The sequence below is a fragment of the Eumetopias jubatus genome, unplaced genomic scaffold, assembly GCF_037043125.1.
Source record: "Eumetopias jubatus isolate StellerSeaLion01/CBP00866 unplaced genomic scaffold, mEumJub1_p1.0 scaffold_2, whole genome shotgun sequence".
NCBI lineage: Eukaryota > Metazoa > Chordata > Mammalia > Carnivora > Otariidae > Eumetopias > Eumetopias jubatus.
The window spans coordinates 35,991,890-36,008,924 of NW_028274808.1; the positions used below are offsets into that span (position 1 = coordinate 35,991,890).

At 36.8% G+C, this 17,035-nt stretch overlaps 1 protein-coding gene across 1 annotated transcript in view; it reads left to right on the top strand.

The window, feature by feature from the left end:
- LOC114224816 (disintegrin and metalloproteinase domain-containing protein 32-like) overlaps window positions 1-17,035 on the top strand; it is a 190,678-nt gene that overhangs the window by 91,198 nt on the left and 82,445 nt on the right. The window contains exons 11-12 of the mRNA XM_088021309.1: window positions 784-920; window positions 13,624-13,801. Of these exons, the coding sequence (XP_087877435.1) occupies window positions 784-920; window positions 13,624-13,801 (315 nt within the window). The remainder of the gene's footprint in view (window positions 1-783; window positions 921-13,623; window positions 13,802-17,035) is intronic.

The window sequence follows — 17,035 nt, forward strand, 5'->3', positions numbered from 1 at the left end:
CTCAGTTGCTCAATCACAGCTTTTCCTTTATATTTCTCATAATATGTATCCTCTAGTGCTATCATAACAATCCAGTTGAACCCTAAATTTTTATTAGAGCTTGTCATTAAAACAGTGAAGTGCCTTGATCTTCCTCACAACCTGCCCTCACCTGTACCTTATTCAATGCCAGACTTGGTAGTAATTGGAGAAATCATGATGTTATTGCATATCATGAATTACCAGTGTCACATTTTTCCTTGGCAAGGAAGTTATCTCTGCACTTGTTAAATATGTAAACGGCATTATACAAGAATGCTACCTTGGATGTCTTTCTGTTGTTTCTCCTGATATGAGTTACTGAGTCATGGAGAATCCTGTTAGGAAACTGATAGCACACTTAAACTGAGTAATCTGGTTACATGGCCACTTTCTGTGCTGGGAAGCAGAATATCATGTGGACTATTCTAAATGAATACAAGAGCTATCGTAAGAAATTAGGTAAATTGAAGATCATATTCTATATAGCCAAAAAATATAATGAAAAACAGCCCTTTTATATAGTTATGATAGCTACTTAAGAATTATATTAGGTATTCTGTTGTTAAATCCTGATAAAGATTGGCATAGATTCAATTTGCTTTTAATATCTCAATAAAATTTCATTGTCTGTCCAAGGAGCTGTATTTTCTATTCTTAAGTATTTGGTAAAATAATAAATATGTTCAAAATTAGAAAATTATTACTTTTTATCACCTTTCAATGACTTGTCTTTCATTTGGATTTTTGTTTTTGTTAATGTAGTACCCCAAGGAGATAACTTTGGAGGCATTTTCCATTATTGTTACGCAGATGCTCGGACTCGGTCTGGGATTATCATATGATGACACAAAGAAATGTCGCTGTTCAGGAGCCATGTGTATAATGAATCCAGAAGCTATGTAAGTTTATTTAAAAGTAAGATTTATTGGTTATGTTTATTTTGTTTTAAATATTTGAAGTGCAAAATTTAGTGTTTACTTATAGTACCAATTAGCTGTAAATGGACAAAGACTACAATATATAAACCTGAAATTTTAAGTGTAAGAGAGTTGGAAAGAGGTATATCATTAAGAACAAAGATAACAAATCTAATTTCAAAGATACATTAGCAAGGGAATGAGACTGTATTTTATGAAATCTCATAGTGAGGATTGTTAAAAATGTCAGAATAGGATGGCAGGATGGATAAAAGAACAAGACCCATCTGTATGCTGCCTACAACAAAAAAACACAAACTGAAAGTGAAGGTTTGGAGAGAGATATTACATGCAAATGGAAGCAAAAAGAATCTGGAGTAGCAATAGCTATATCAGACAAAATAGACTTTATTTTTTTTAAGGCAACAAAGGTATTTATTACAGGAAATGTCAGAACTTTGCTTCATTACAAATAATTTGTTTTTAATATTTTGATTTTGATTCATTTTTTTGTTGCATTTTTTTTTTTTTAACATTTTAGGTAGTTAACATACACTGCAATATTGGTTTCTGGAGTAGAATTCAGTGATTCATCACTTACATACAATACCCAATGCTTATCATAACAAGTGTTCTCCTTAATACCAATCACCTATCTAACCCATCCCCACCCACATCCCTCCATCACCTTTCAGTTTGTTCTCTATTGTTTAGAGTCTCTTACAGCTTGTTTCCCTCTCTCCTTTTTTTCTTTTCCCCCTTCCCATATGTTCATCTGTTTTCTTTGTAAATTCAACATATGTATGAGGTCATGGGGTATTTGTATTTCTCTGGCTGACTTATTTCACTTAGCATAAAACACTCCAGCTCCTTCCAAGTCATTGCAGATGGCAAGATTACATTCTTTTTGATGGCTGAGTAATATTCCATTGTGTATATATATACACCACATCTTTATCCATTCATCAGTTGATGGACATTTGGGCTTTCTCCATAATTTGGCTATTGTTCATAATGCTGCTATAAGTTTTGGGGTGCATGTATCCCTTTGAATCACTATTTTTGTATCATTTGGATAAATACCTAGAAGTGCAATTGCTGGGTCATAGGGTAGGTCTATTTTCAACTTTTTGAGGAACCTCCATCCTGTTTTCCAGAGTCGCTGCCCCAGTTTACATTCCCACCAGAAGTGTAAGAGGGTTCCCCTTTCTCTGCATCTTGGCCAACACTTGTGGTTTTAGCCATCCTGACAGGTTTGAGATGGTATCTCATCATGGTTTTGATTTGTATTTCCAAAATGATGAGTGGTGTTGAGCATTTTTTTCATCTGTCTGTTAGCCATCTGGATGTCTTTTTTGGAACAGTGTCTGTTCATGTCTTCTGTCCATTTCTTAGCTGGGTTATTTATTTTTTAGGTGTTGACTTTGATAAGTAAAGTCTTTATAGATTTTGGATACTAACCCTTTATCAGATATGTCATTTGCAGATATCTTCTCCCATTCCATATGCTGCCTTTTAGTTTTGTTGATTGTTTGCTTTGTTGTGCAGAAGGTTTTTATCTTGATGAAGTCCCAGTAGTTCATCTTTGGTTTTGTTTCCTTTGTCTGTGGTGAGTGTCTAGTAAGAAGTTGCTACTGCCTAAATCAAAGACATTTCTGCCTGTGTTCTCCTGTAGGATTTTCATTATGGTTTCATGTCTCACATTAAGGTCTTTCATCCATTTTGAATTTATTTTTGTGTATAGTCTAAGAAAGTAGTCCAGTTTCATTCTGCATGTTGCTGTCCAGTTTTCCCAACACCATTTCTTGAAGAGACTGTCTTTTTCCTATTGGATGTTCTTTCCCACTTTGTCGAATATTAGTTAACCATATAGTTTTTGGTTCATTTCTGCGTTCTCTATTCTGTTCCATTCATCTGTGTGTCTGTTTTTATGCCAGGACCATAATGTCCTGATGACTGTAGCTTTATAATATAGCTTGAAATCTGAAATCATGATGCCTCCAGGTTTGTTTTCTTTTTCAGAATTGCTTTGGCTATTTGGGGTCTTTTGTAGTTCCATACAAATTTCAAGATTGTTCTATTTCTGTGAAAAATGCTGGTGGTATTTTGATAGCGATTGCATTAAATGTGTAGATTGCTTTGGGTAGTATAGACATTTTAACAATGTTTGTTCTTCTAATCCATGGTTATTGAATGTTTTTCCATTTCTTTGTGTCTTCCTCAATTTCTTTCATAAGTGTTCTATAGTTTTGAGAGTAGAGATCTTCTTATACTTCTTTTTTTAAAAAAGGTTTATTTATTTATTTATTTGAGAGAGAAAGAGAGAGATCACGTGTGGGGAGAGATGTAGAGGGAGAGAATCTTCAAGCAGACTCCCCGATGAGCACAGAGCCTGATGTGGGGCTTGATCTAACAACCCATAAGATCATGACTTGAGCCAAAACCAAGAGTCGGATGCTTAACCAACTGAGCCACCCACGTACCTCTAGGTCTTTTATTTCTTTAGTTAGATTTATTCCTAGGTGTCTTATTGTTTTTGGTGTAACAACGAATGGGATGGGTTCCTTGATTTCTCTTCCTGCTGCTTCATTATCAGTGTATAGAAATGTAATAGATTCTGCACATTGATTTTATATCCTGTGATTTTGCTGAATTCATGTATGGGTTCTAGTAATTTTATGGTGGCATCTTTTGTGTTTTCTACATAGAGTACCATGTCATCTGTGAGTAGTGAAAGTTTGACTTCTTCCTTGCCAATTTGGATGCCTTTTCTTCTTTTTGTTGTATGATTGCTGTGGCTAAGATTTTCAGTTCTATGTTAAATAGTAATGGTAAAAGTGAACATCCTTGTCTTGTTCCTGACTGTAGGGGAAAGGCTCTCAGTTTTTCCCCATTGAGGATAATATTAACTGTTGGTTTTTCATATATTGCATTTATGATGTTGAGGTATGTTCCATCTATCCCTACTTTGTTGAGGATTTTTATCATGAAAGGATGCTGTATTTTTTCAAATGCTTTTTCTGCATCTATTGAGAGCATCATATGGTTCTTATCCTTTCTTATATTAATGTGGTATATCATATTGATTGATTTGTGGGTGTTAAATCACCCCTGCAGCCCAGGAAAAAAATCCCACTTGGTCATGGTGAATTATCCTTTTCATGTAATGTTGAATTCGATTTGCTAGTATTTTATTGAGAACTTTTGCATCTATATTCATCAAGGTTATTGGCCTGTAATTCTCTTTTTCAGTGGGATCTTTGTCTAGTTTTGGAATCAAGGTAATGCAGGCTTTGTAGAATGAGTTTGGAAGTTTTCCTTCCACTTCTATTTTTTGGAACAGTTTCAGAAGAGTAGTATTAACTCTTCACATGTCTGGTAGAATTCCCCTGGAAAGCCATCTGGGAAGGACTTTTGTTTGTTGGCAGATTTTTGATTACTGGTTCAATTTATTTGCTGGTTTTGGGTCTCTTCAAATTTTTTTATTTCTTCCTGTTTCAGTTTTGGGAATTTGTAAGTTTCTATGAATTTGTCCGTTGCTTCCAGGTTGCCCAGTTTGTTGGCATATAATTTTTTATGGTTTTCTCTTTCGATTGTTTTTATCTCTGCAGTGTTGGTTGTGATCCTTCCTCTTTCATTCATGATTTTATTTATTTGGGTCCTTTGATAAGTCTGGCTGGGGGTTTAACAATCTTGTTAATTCTTTCAAAGAACCAGCTCCTGGTTTCGTTGATCTACTGTTTTTCTGTGTTCTGTATCATTGATTTCTGCTCTAATCTTTATTATTTCCTCTCTCCTGCTGGATTTAGGCTTTATTTTCTCTTTATTTTCTAGCCCTTGTAGGTGTAAATTTAGGTTGTGTGTTTGAGACTTCTCTTGCATCTTGAGGAAGGCCTGCATTACTATATACTTCCCTCTTAGGACCACCTTTGGTGCATCCCAAAGGTTTTAGACTGTCATGTTTTCATTTTCATTTGCTTCCATGTATTTTTAAAGTACTTCTTTAATTTCCTGGTTGACCCATTTATTCTTTAGTAGGATGTTCTTTAACCTCCATGTATTTGTGATCCTTCCACATTTTTTCTTGTGGTTGACTTCAAGTTTCATAGCACTGTGGTCTGAAAATATGCATGGTATGATCTCAATCTTTATGTACTTTTTTAAAAAAGATTTTATTTATTTATTTGTCAGAGAGAGAGAAAGCACAGCAGGGGGAGCGGCAGGCAGAGGGAGAGGGAGAAGCAGACTCCCCGCCAAGCAAGGAGCCTGAAGTGGGGCTCGATCCCAGGACACCGGGATCGTGACCTGAGCTGAAGGCAGACGTTTAACTGACTGAGCCACCCAGGCATCCCTCAATCTTTTTGTACTTGTTGAGGGCTGATTTGTCACCCAGTGTGTAATCTATTCTGGAGAATGTTCCATGCGCACTCAAAAAGAATGTGTATTCTGCTGCTTTAGGATGAAATGCTCTGAATATATCTGTTAAGTCCATCTGGTTCAGTGAGTCATTTAAAGCCCTTGTTTCCTTTTTTTGTTTTTTAATAGTGCTCCTTTTTCTTTCTAATTTTTTTATTAACATATAATATATTATTTGTTTCAGGGGTACAGGTCTGTGATTCATCAGTCTTACACAATTCGCAGTGCTCACCATAGTACCTACCCTCCCCAATGTCCATCACCAGCCACCCCATCCCTCACAGCCCCCCTCCACTCCAGCAACCCTCAGTTTGTTTCCTGAGATTAAGAGTCTCTTATGGTTTGTCTTCCTCTCTGGTTTCATCTTGTTTCCTTTTCCCTTCCTTCCCCTGTGATCCTCTATCTTGTTTCTGAAATTCCTCATATCAGTGAGATCATATGATACTGTCTTTCTCTGACTGACTTATTTCGCTTAGCATAATACCCTCTAGTTCCGTCCACATCGTTGCAAATGGCAAGATTTCATTTTTTTGATGGCTGCCTAATATCCCATTGTATATATATACCACATCCTCTTTATCCATTCATCTGTTGATGGACATCTAGGCTCTTTCCATAGTTTGTAAAGCCCTTGTTTCCAATTGTTGATCTGTCCATTGCTGTGAGTGGGGTGTTAAAGTCCCCCAGTCATACTGTATTATTATCAATGACTTTAAGTTTGTTATTAGTTGATTTATATAGCTGACTGCTCCCAACTTAGGGGTATAAATATTTACAGTTGTTAGATCTTGTTGGATAGAGCCTTTTATTATGATATAGTGTCCTTCTTCATCTCTTATTGCAGTCTTTGGCTTAAAATCTAGGATTGCCACCCCAGCTTTCTTTTGATGTCCATTAGCATGATAAATGGTTTTCCACCCCCTCACTTTCAATCTGGAGCTGTCTTTGGTCTAAAATGAGTCTTTTGTAAGCAGGATATCAATGGGTCTTTTTAAAAAAATCCATTCTGATACCCTATGTCTTTTATTAGAGCATTTAGTCCATTTACATTCAGAGTACTTACTAAAAGATAGAATTTAGTGCCATTGTATTTCCTGTAGAGTCACTATGCCTGTAGATTGTCTCTGTTCCTTCTTGTCTTTGTTACTTTTGGTCTTTCTTCCCCACTCAACAGGTCCCCTTTAATATTTCTTGGAGATCAGTTTTAGTGGTTGTGAACTCATTTAGTTTTTGTTTGTCTTGGAAACTCTTTATCTCTACTTCTATTTTGAATGATAGCCTTGTTGGATAAGGTATTTTTGGCTGCATATTTTTCCCATTTAACACATTGAATATATCATGCCAGTCCTTTCTGGCCTTCCAGATCTCTGTTAACAGGTCTGCTGCTCACCTTATGTTGTTCACCCTTGTAGGTTAAGAACCTTTTGTCCCTAGCTGCACTGTGAATTCTCTCTTTATCTTTGTGTTTTTCAAGTTTCACTATAATATGTATTGTTGACTTGTTTTTGTTAATTTTGAGGGGAGTTCTCTGTGCCTCTTGGAGTTGAGTGCCTCTTTCCTTCCCCAGTTTAGGGAAGTTCTCCGGTATAATTTGTTCAAATAAAGCTTCTGCCCTTTTTTCTTGCTCATCTTCTTCTGGGGGTCCTATGATATGGATATTATTTTGCTTTATGGTTTGCTGATTTCCCTAAGTCTGCCTTTCTGATCTAATAGTTTTCTTTCCATCTTCTTTTCAGCTTCATTATTTTCCATAATTTTATCTTCTATATCACCTATTCTCTGCTCTGCCTCTTAAGTCCTCATTGTGATTATATCCAGTTAGTTTGCATTTCAGTTATAGCATTTTTTTCTTTTAATTTCAGCCTGACTAGTTTTTAGGTCTTTTATCTCTGCAGCAAGAGTTTCTCTGGTGTCTTCTATGGTTTTTTTCAAGTCCAGCCAGTAGTCCTATGACTGTTGTTCTAAATTCTTGTTCAGATATATTGCTTATATCTGCTTTCAGCAAGTCCCTGGCTGGGATATCTTCCTGACCTTTCTTTTGGGGAGAATTCCTCCATCTTCTCATTTTGGCTAAATTTCTTTTTGTGTGTTATAAAAACTTGTTATGTTTCCTGCACCTCAGATTAATGCTATATTAAAAAGAAGTCATACACTGTCCAGGGGCTGGCACTTCAGAAAGTGTTTTTGGTGTGTGCTGTGTGCACTCTGCTGTTATGTTTTGGCTGCCCTTTCCCATAGGTCAGTCCTCTGCAGACTTCCTCCTTGCTTGCAGTGAGGAGTGTTTGGAACTTTATCTAGGTGTGCTTTGATTTGTTTGTTAAAGTAAGCCTGGACAAAAAAAGAAAAAACACCCCCCAAATCCAAAAAGCTTGATCCAAAAAAAGCCTGATCCAAAAAAGTAAGAGAAAAGGAAAAAGAATGAAAAAAACCAAATGGACAATCAAAAAACTATAAGTCTGATTACAAGGAAAAAGAAGCCTGATCCAAAAAAGAAAAAAAGGAAAGGAAATGTAAAAACAATATAACAAAAAACTATGAGCCTGATTCCAAGAAAGAAAAGAAAGAAGGGGGAAAAAAAGAATAAGGAAAAGATAAAAAAAAGATAAGAGATAAGAAAAGATTAAAAAAAAACAAAACCCCACAGCCTGGTCCTATTTGCACCGGAACTGAAGAATTGAAGGGGACACGTTGAAACTCTGTAGGTCAGTAGACGTGGTGCCCGTGGTGTCCAGCCTGTGTGGCTCTTCTGGGGCAGAGGCGGCTGCACTGGCTCAGAGTCAGTCCTGTCCCAGTGAAAATGTATTTGCCAAGTGCAGGGGGTAGGTTTTGATGTCAGCGGCTCCTTCCTCTGCTGGGGCTGCTGTGTTGCTCTCTGAAGTCCGACGGTGTTGGTGGTGAGGGTGAAATGGTGCCAACCCCACTCTCTCATACCCGGACAGGGTATCTCACGCTTTCTGCTGTTCAGGAAGCCCTCACAGAAAAGCGAGGGCCATCAGCACCCCTGGCACCACAGCTTTCCTGTGTTTTATTTTGGCATGCAGCTGGGATTCAAAATTCCAAAACTTAAGGGACCCAGCACCATAGGGATCCACTCCCTTCTTTGGATTAGAGCCTCACTGCACTCTGACTAGTGCCCTTTGTCACAGAAAAAAGTCCCACATCTGCGTGGTGTACAGAATTTATGGTGTGGCACCAGGAAAAGCAGAGACCAGGTTCTCTATCCTCTGCATGCTCCTTTGTCCCCTGCCAATGAAAGGCCCTTTGCCGGTGCCCAGAGAGTCTTTTGTCCTTGGAGAGGCAATATACCCTTTTCCAAATGGACTACAGGAAGGGGAACAGTTTCTCTCAGTGCATCCCAGGAGATCCCTATACCACTTTGTGTGCTCTCTGGCCACCGTCCTCCTTCTCCCAAGAAGCACACGCCACAGTTCCCTTCTGGCAAACGTCTTGCACTTCCAAAACCTGAGACTGAGCTCCACACTGTTTGCAAAAAAACCTGCCGCACTCAGTTCCCCTGGCTCCTTAGCCTGTCGTCCTGTAGAAGTTTTCTTCTTGTGCAAACCCAAGGTTGCACTCACTTAACCCTTCTCCCTTTCTCTCCCCATGGAAAGGGTTCCCTACCCTCCTCAGCACAGCACTTTTTCTCTCCCCCAGTTCACTTCCACATGCCTCACAGCTGCCATGCTATCTCCCTTCAGCTGTTGAGACCCTTCCAATCAGATCGATTTCTGGGGTGTTCCAAGTGATCTGACCTCAATACAGCTCTGTTCAAGGGACAAGGAAAGCCCAGGGTCCCCCTATTTCCCCACCATCTTAACTCCTCCTGGCTTTCTTTTGTTGTCCATTAGCACGATAGATGGTTCTCCATCTCCCATTTTCAATCTGCTGGTGTCTTTAGCTCAAAAACGAGTCTCTTGCAGGCAGCATATAGATGGATCTTGCTTTTTTTTTTTTTTTAATCCATTCTGATATCCTATATCTTTTGACTGGAGCATTTATTACATTTGCATTCAGAGTGATTATTGAGAGATGTGAATTTGTGCCACTGTGTTACCTATAGAGTTGGTGTTTCTGGTAATGTTCTCTGGTCCTTTCTAGTCTTTGTTGATTTTGGTCTTTTTTTTCCCCCCACTCAAAGGGTCCCCCTTAATATTTCTTGCAGGGCTGGTTTAGTGGTTGTGAACTCCCTTAGTTTTGTTTGTCTGAGAAACTCTTTATCTCTCCTATTCTGAATGACAGCCTTGCTGGATAAAGTATTCTTGGCTGTATATTTTTCCCATTCAGCACATTGAATATATCTTGCCACTTTCTAGTTCATACGTTTTACTTATATCTGGATTGATATATCTGGCCATGAGTGCTATTTCCTGCTGTTTCCTTTGAGATGAATTTCTCCATCTTGTCATTTTGTCCAGAAAAGAAAAGTAGAAAAAGAAAACAACAACAACAACAACAACAAAACTAGATCCTGGATATGTTTTGGTCTGCTTGTTAAAAGAAGTTCCATCCAAAAATAAATAAACAAACAAGCAAACAAAAAATATAAAATATATGTAAATAAAAATTAAAAAAAACAAATAAAAAGGAATTAAAAAATGAAAAAATGAAAAATAATAAAAAATAAAAACAAAAAGGAAGCTAGATCCTATTTCCCTTAGAGCTGAAGCTCTGTAGCACTCTAAGATCAGTAGACTTGGTGTGTGCAAGATGTTTGCGCTGGTCTTCTGCGGAGGGGCCTTGTTGCCCTGATTCTCAGGTGGACTTGCCCTAGTGGGTGTGTCTCTCTAGGGTGCAGGGGGCTCTGGCCTCCACTAGTGGCTCTGTTTTGCTCCCTGAAGGCTTTCAGTGCTGATGGGCCGGATGAAAATGGCAGCCCCCGCCCCTGCCACCCGCCCTCTAGCCCTAATGCTGAGAGTTTATGCCCCCAACTCTTTAGGAAGTCCTCACAGAAGAACAATCAATCTTCTGTCCCCAGCTACCCTCAGATCCCTGCCTTCACCTGGCCTGTGTCTGGACGGTTTCATCTCTGGAGTGTGACTGGGTTTCCGAATTCCAAATTTTAGAGACTCCCCTGGTGTGGACCTGCCTTGCTCCCATGGGGGAGGGTCTCACTCCACGTTTACCTGTTGCCGGCCTGTGCCAGTGCGGCAGGCAGACAACCGCGCAGCAGTTCAGAGTTCATGGCAGCGCCGAGCAGAGAGCCGGCCGCAGGCTCGCTGCCCTCAGCCAGAGTCCCCACTCCTATGCCTGAAAACAGAGCAGCACATCTGCGCCACTTGTTCTTCTTGTGACCCAGGGAATCCTCAGACCACCCTGTCCGCTCCTGGGCTTCTAACCCTTTTTGCCACCTGAGCACCTTTAAGCCAGGCACAACTCCGGCAGTGGCGGATGTCTAAGATTTCAGATTTTGTGCTCCGCGGCTTATAGGGCTTTGCGGTAGTGTCCCTAAGCAGGACTCTCTCTCCTGCGCGGTCCCCACAGTTATCTCTCCCAGATCAGCTCTCTGATCTTCCGCCTATTTTCCAAACGGCGTTGCTTTTCTACTTGTAGACTTGCAGTTTTGTTCTCTCAGACCTCAGATTGATTTCTTGGTGTTAAGAATTTGATAATTATCTAACTGTATTCGAGGGACGAGGCAACCTTAGGGCCCCCCTACTCCTCTGCCATCTTAACTCCTGCCCCCAGGTTTATATAGTGTTCTACATTTTTTTATTTGTGAGAAGGTGTTGCAAGATTGCAGGGTTCTTGTCTCACAGAGTCGAAGAATGAATCTTGCAGACACAAAAGGGTGAAGTGAAGTGAAAGTTCTCTTTTTTTCTTTTTTCAAAATGCTGTCAAGTGCTAGCCTTAACCTCAAAAAAATGGTAAAGAGCATTTCCCATTTCCAATGGGAAAGTACCATTACTTTTTTCTATCACTTAATTTCTCTGTCTCTGAACCTAGAACTTAGGCTAGTTATATCATAGTTTCAGTAAGCTTTTATAAAATAATTTGGGAACAAAGCTAACATAGCATTAGAATTCAAAGTATAAAATCTCAACAGGATAAATGGAAAAAATTCTGTGTAATTGATTACAAGTAATCTTTGGGAACACTTGTTCTTAAGCACCGCTGTTTTGGGGAACAAAAAGGTGAATAACTTGGGATGACATATAGTTGACTAAAAATAGTTTCCAGAGCCAAAATATCATATAGTTTTCAATTAAAATTTTCCTCACCTTTCACTTTTGGTGATAATATTATCAAAACTATGGTTTACAGTAAAAATATATTAATATTTAATAGTAAATATTTTATTATGTAATGTTCAAAGATTAATTTGGGGGTAAAAAAATACGTGAATTTGAAGTCTTAAAACGACTGTGTGTAATGCTGATCCTGCTAATTTACAAACTGAGTTTTGTGAGGTTTTTAGCTTTTCTGAACTTTAGTTCAATTTCTATAGAATGCTGGTGACAGTACCAATCTCCCTGATTTGTAGTGAGGATTAAATATTCAAGTATCTAAAATATCTAACTAATAGGTACTCAATAAATGTCAGTTTTCTCCTTGTCTGAGAGATTTTTACTAGATATTGAAAGTGACTCATCTTATGGAAATATTCTCTGAAGTTATCTTTATTAGTGATATGTGGACATAAGATATAAAATTTTGATTAATAAACAGTTTCTCTGAGATCTGTGAGAAAGCTCAGAACTAAGCACAGTATAGTCTGTTTAATAAAAGTTTTTTGTTATTATGAAAAACCAATAGACAATTGATTCTGTGTTTGCTAAGTACTGTACTTGTGATGATACCAGTAATGAAGATGATAAAGTTCCTGCCTCAACAACTTACTGCTTAATGAATCATTTATCATATTACATATGTACTACAAACCTGTGAATAAATAATGAAAAAAAACATTGAAATAGAAAAGTTTCAAAATTTCAAAGAGCTTGATTTTTAATTTTATAATGGTCAGGGGAAAGACTGAGGGAGTAGAAGAGAAGTTTGGAGAATTGTTGATATATATCTGGGAATTGACATAATGGATACAGGGTTTTCTCCATTCCTAGGCAAGAGACATCATATACATGTATAAATATTTTTCTCTATATACAAGAATTTATATACAGTCATGCCCAGAAACTCAAAATTTTCTCTTAGGTACATGTAGTTTATAATGTATATAAAAATAAAGTTAATCTATTCTTAATTTTTTTTATTGTAGAGGAACACTTAACAGGAGTTCTCTTAAAATTTTAAATGTGCAATACAATATTGTTTACTATAGGTACTTGTTGTGCAACAGGTTTCTAAAATGTACTCATATTGAAAAACTGAAACTTTATACCCATTGAGTAACTCCCCGTTTCCACCTCCTCCTAGCCCGACAACCACCATTATACATGGTACAAACTCTGCATCCATGAGTTTGACTCTTTGAGATATATATGTGAGATCATGCAGTATTTGTCTTCTGTTACTGGCTTATTTTACTTAGCATAATGTCCTCGTGGTTCATCCATGTTGTTGCATATGGCAGGATTACCTTCTTTTCTTAAGGCTGCATAATATTCCATTGCATGTATATCCCACATTTTTTTTTTTATCCATTCATCTGTAAATGGAAATTTAGGTTGCTTCCCTATCTTTGCTATTGTGAATAATGCTGCAGTGAACATGAGAGTGCAGATATCTCATTGAGATCCTGGTTTCAGTTATTTTGGATATATACCCAGAAGTGGGATTGTGGGATCATATGGTAGTTCTATTTTAATTTTGTGAAGAACTTCTCTACTGTTTTCCACAGTGACTGCCCCAGTTTACATTCCCACAAACAGTATAGCAAGGATTCCAATTTCCCCATATCCTTGCCAAATCTGATCTTTTTAAATGATAATAGCCATCTTAACAGGTGTGTGGTGATATCTTATTGTGGTTTTGATTTGCAATTCCTTGATGATTACTGATATTGAGCACCTTTTCATTTTCCTGTTGGCCATTTATATGTATTCTTTGAATAATCTATTCAAGTCTGTGTCCATTTTCTAATTGTCCTGTTTGATTTTTACTATTGAGTTGTACTTAATTTTATTTGAATAAGGACATGTATCCCAGTGAATAAAATCACATGACCTACCCAGGAATAATTTTGACCTCTAAGCACTTGTTATAAACATTTATCATTACCTATTAAATTTAACATTTTAAAATTAATTTATATTATATAGAATTGTGTTTTCAGAAGTGTACCGCCAATGACATTGTATGGATTCACCTCTAGGCAATCAAGTGGTGTGAAGACGTTTAGCAGTTGCAGTTTGAGTGACTTTGAAAATTTCATTTCAAATATGGGTGCCAAATGTCTTCAGAATAAGCCACAAATGCGAAGAAGCATGGTAGCAATCTGTGGCAATGGCAAAGTGGAGCTAGGTGAAGCGTGTGACTGTGGTACTGAGGAAGTAAGTCTGATAAATAGGAAAGTTAATTAATAAATTTATTGTTTTAGCTCATCTCTTTGTCATAAATGCTATGTATCTCAAATATGACTGAGTACCATGCAGAATATTTACAATAAGTGAAATCAAGTTTGAAATACATATAAGAATATACTATATAGATGTAGGCTGAAGGATTTTGAACAAGTATAAAAATGTACTCCTAAAAATTATTGCTGATGGGAAAAATAGGAGTTAGAATGAGCTTTTGTATTCTAAACTAAATATATAAGATCTTTCCAAACCTGTACTTAACCTCTGGATATTTTATAAATGTTTTATTGAAGATTAATGTGTCAGCCGACCATCAAGTATCCTTTAGGGTATTATTTCACAATGGAATCAGTAATATGGTAAGGTAAGGCTATTAATATTACAGTCTGAACATAGGGTGATTTTAATTATTCACTTGGTAGGGAAGCTCTGAAAATATAGTGAATGCAAAAGGTCCAGGTTGTAGTACTTTTAGATAATTCAGTATTTGCAGCCATACTGCAGATATTGTACATTTCCATGATTACAAGATAGATGGAAGTGATATTAGGGTGTGATACATATATGGGTCTGAATATACTTGTATCCATACCACACTGTTTTAATTACTGTGCCTTTCTAGTATGTTTTGCCATTTGGTAGAACAAGTCCTCCCTCTTAATTCTGCTTGCCTGCCTGCCTACCTTCCTTCCTTCCTTCCTCTTTCTCTCTCTCTTTCTTTCTTTAATTTCTTAATTTCTTTTTCTCATAATTTCTTTCTTTTAAAATATAATTAACATACAGTGCTATGGTAGTTTCAGGTGCACAGTATAATGATTCAACAATTCTATGCATTTCTTGATGCTCATCACAGTAAGTGTTCTCTTAATCCTCTTTATCTGTTGTCTCCATTCCCCTGCCCACTCCCCTCTAGCAACCACCAATTTTTTCTCTATTTTTTTGTCTTTTTATTATTGTTGTTGATTTGTTTCTTAAATTCCACATTTGAGTGAAATCATATGGTATTTGTCTTTCTCTGACTGACTCATTTCATTTAGCACTATATCCTCTAGGTCTATCCATGTTGTCACAAATGGCGGGATTTTATTGTTTTCTTTATGGCTGAGTAATATTACATTTTATCTATCATCTATCTATCAATCTATATTCCATTATTTCTGTAGATATAGATATAGATAAATCTCCTGCATCTTCTTTGTCCATTCATCTATCATAGGACACTTGAGTTGCTTCCATATCTTGATTATTATAAATAATCCAACTATAAACTAGCAGTGCACATATCTTTTTGAATTAGTGTTTTTGTTTTCTTTGGGTAAGTACCTTGTAGTGGAATTATGGGTTCTTTTGATATTTGTTTTTTAATTTCTTGAGGAGCCTCCATACTGTTTTCTATAATGGCTACAACATTTGCATTCCCAAACAATGCATGTTATTTTTTCCCACATTTTCACCAACACATGTTATCTTGTGTTTTGATTTTAGCCATTCTGACAGGTGTAAAGTGATATCTCATTATGGTTTTGATTCGCATTTCCCTGAGGATGAGTGATGTTCAGTATCTCTTCGTGTATCTGTTGGCCATCTGTATGTCTTCATTGGAGAAATGTCTATTCAGGTCCTCTGTCCATTTTTTAATTGGATTTTTTTTTTTTTTTTGGTGTTGAGCTGTATAAGTTCTTTATATATTTTGGATATTAACCCCTTATTGGATATATAATTTTGCAAATATCTTCTCCTATTCGGTAGGTTGCTCTTTTGTTTCATTGATGGTTTCCTTAGTTACATAGAAGCTTTTTATTTTGGTGCAGTCCCAGTAGTTTAATTTTGCTTTTGTTTCCCTTATCAGAGGAGACATAAATGGAAAAATATTATGTCAAAGATATGTCAAAGAAATTACTGCCTATGTTTTCTTCTAGGAGTTTTATGGTTTCAGGTTGGTCTCACATGTAGTTTCTTAATCTACTTTGAGATTATTTTTGTGTATGGTGTAAGAAAGTTGTCCAGTTTTATTCTTTTGCATGTAGCTCTCCAATTTTCCTGACATCATATGTTGAAGAGACTGTCTTTTCCACATTGTATACTCTTGCCTCCTTTGTTGTAGATCAATGGCCCATATAAGTGGAGCTTTAGTTCTGAACTCAGTATTCTGTTTCATTGATCTAAGTGTCTGTTTTTGTGTCAGTACCATACTGCTTTGATTACTATAGCTTTGTATTATATCTTGAAATCTGAGATTGTGATACCTGTTCAGGAAACATCTGATTGTCAGTTTTGTCTGATCTAGAAAGTCATGTGAATAGAATGATGCAGCACATTTCCTTCCTTCCTTCCTCCCTCCCTCCCTCCCTCCCTCTCTTCCCTCCTTCCTTCCTTTCTTTCAGTTTATTTATTTATTTAAATCATCTCTATACCCAATTATGGGGCTCGAATTCATGACCCTGAGATGAATAGTCACATCCTCTTTTGATTGAGCCAGCCCAGTGCCCCTGGCTTCTTCCTTTCAATACTGTGTTTTGAGATTCATTCAGTGTTGTTTTATGTCACAGTAGTTTCTTCCTTTTTATTATGTGTAATACTTTGTTGTTTAAATATAGCACAATCTGTTTTTTCATTTACCTGCTAATGGATATTTGAGTTGTTAAGAGTAGTGGGCCATTATTTCAAATTCCTAAAAGTAGAATTGCTGGATCATATAAGTGTATGTTCATGAGAAACTGGCAAACTATTTTTCAAAGTGTTGTATTATTTTACACTCTTATCAGCAACACATGAAACTTAATTTCCTCCACATCAACAAAATGTGATGTTGCAGCCTTTTAAATTTTAGACGTTACAATGGTTTTTGTTTGTATTTTCTTTGAGTATAATGATGTTGAGCCTGTTCTCATGTCCTTATTAACCATTAAGTTATTTGTTTTTTTAATTATTGATTTGTAAGAGTTTTTTTTCCTATAGGCTGTATACTAGTCCTTTGTCAAACATGTATATTACAAATATTTGTTTCCAATCCATGTATTACCTTTTTGGTTGCTTAACAACATCTTTGAATAGCAGGCATTTTGTATTTTGTATGAAGACCAATTTATCATTTTTTTCTTCTATGGTCATGCTTTTTGTATCCTAAGAAATCTTTGCCAACTCAAGGTCATGAATATTTTCTCCTATGTTTTCTATGAGAAGTTTTACAATTATCGCTCACAT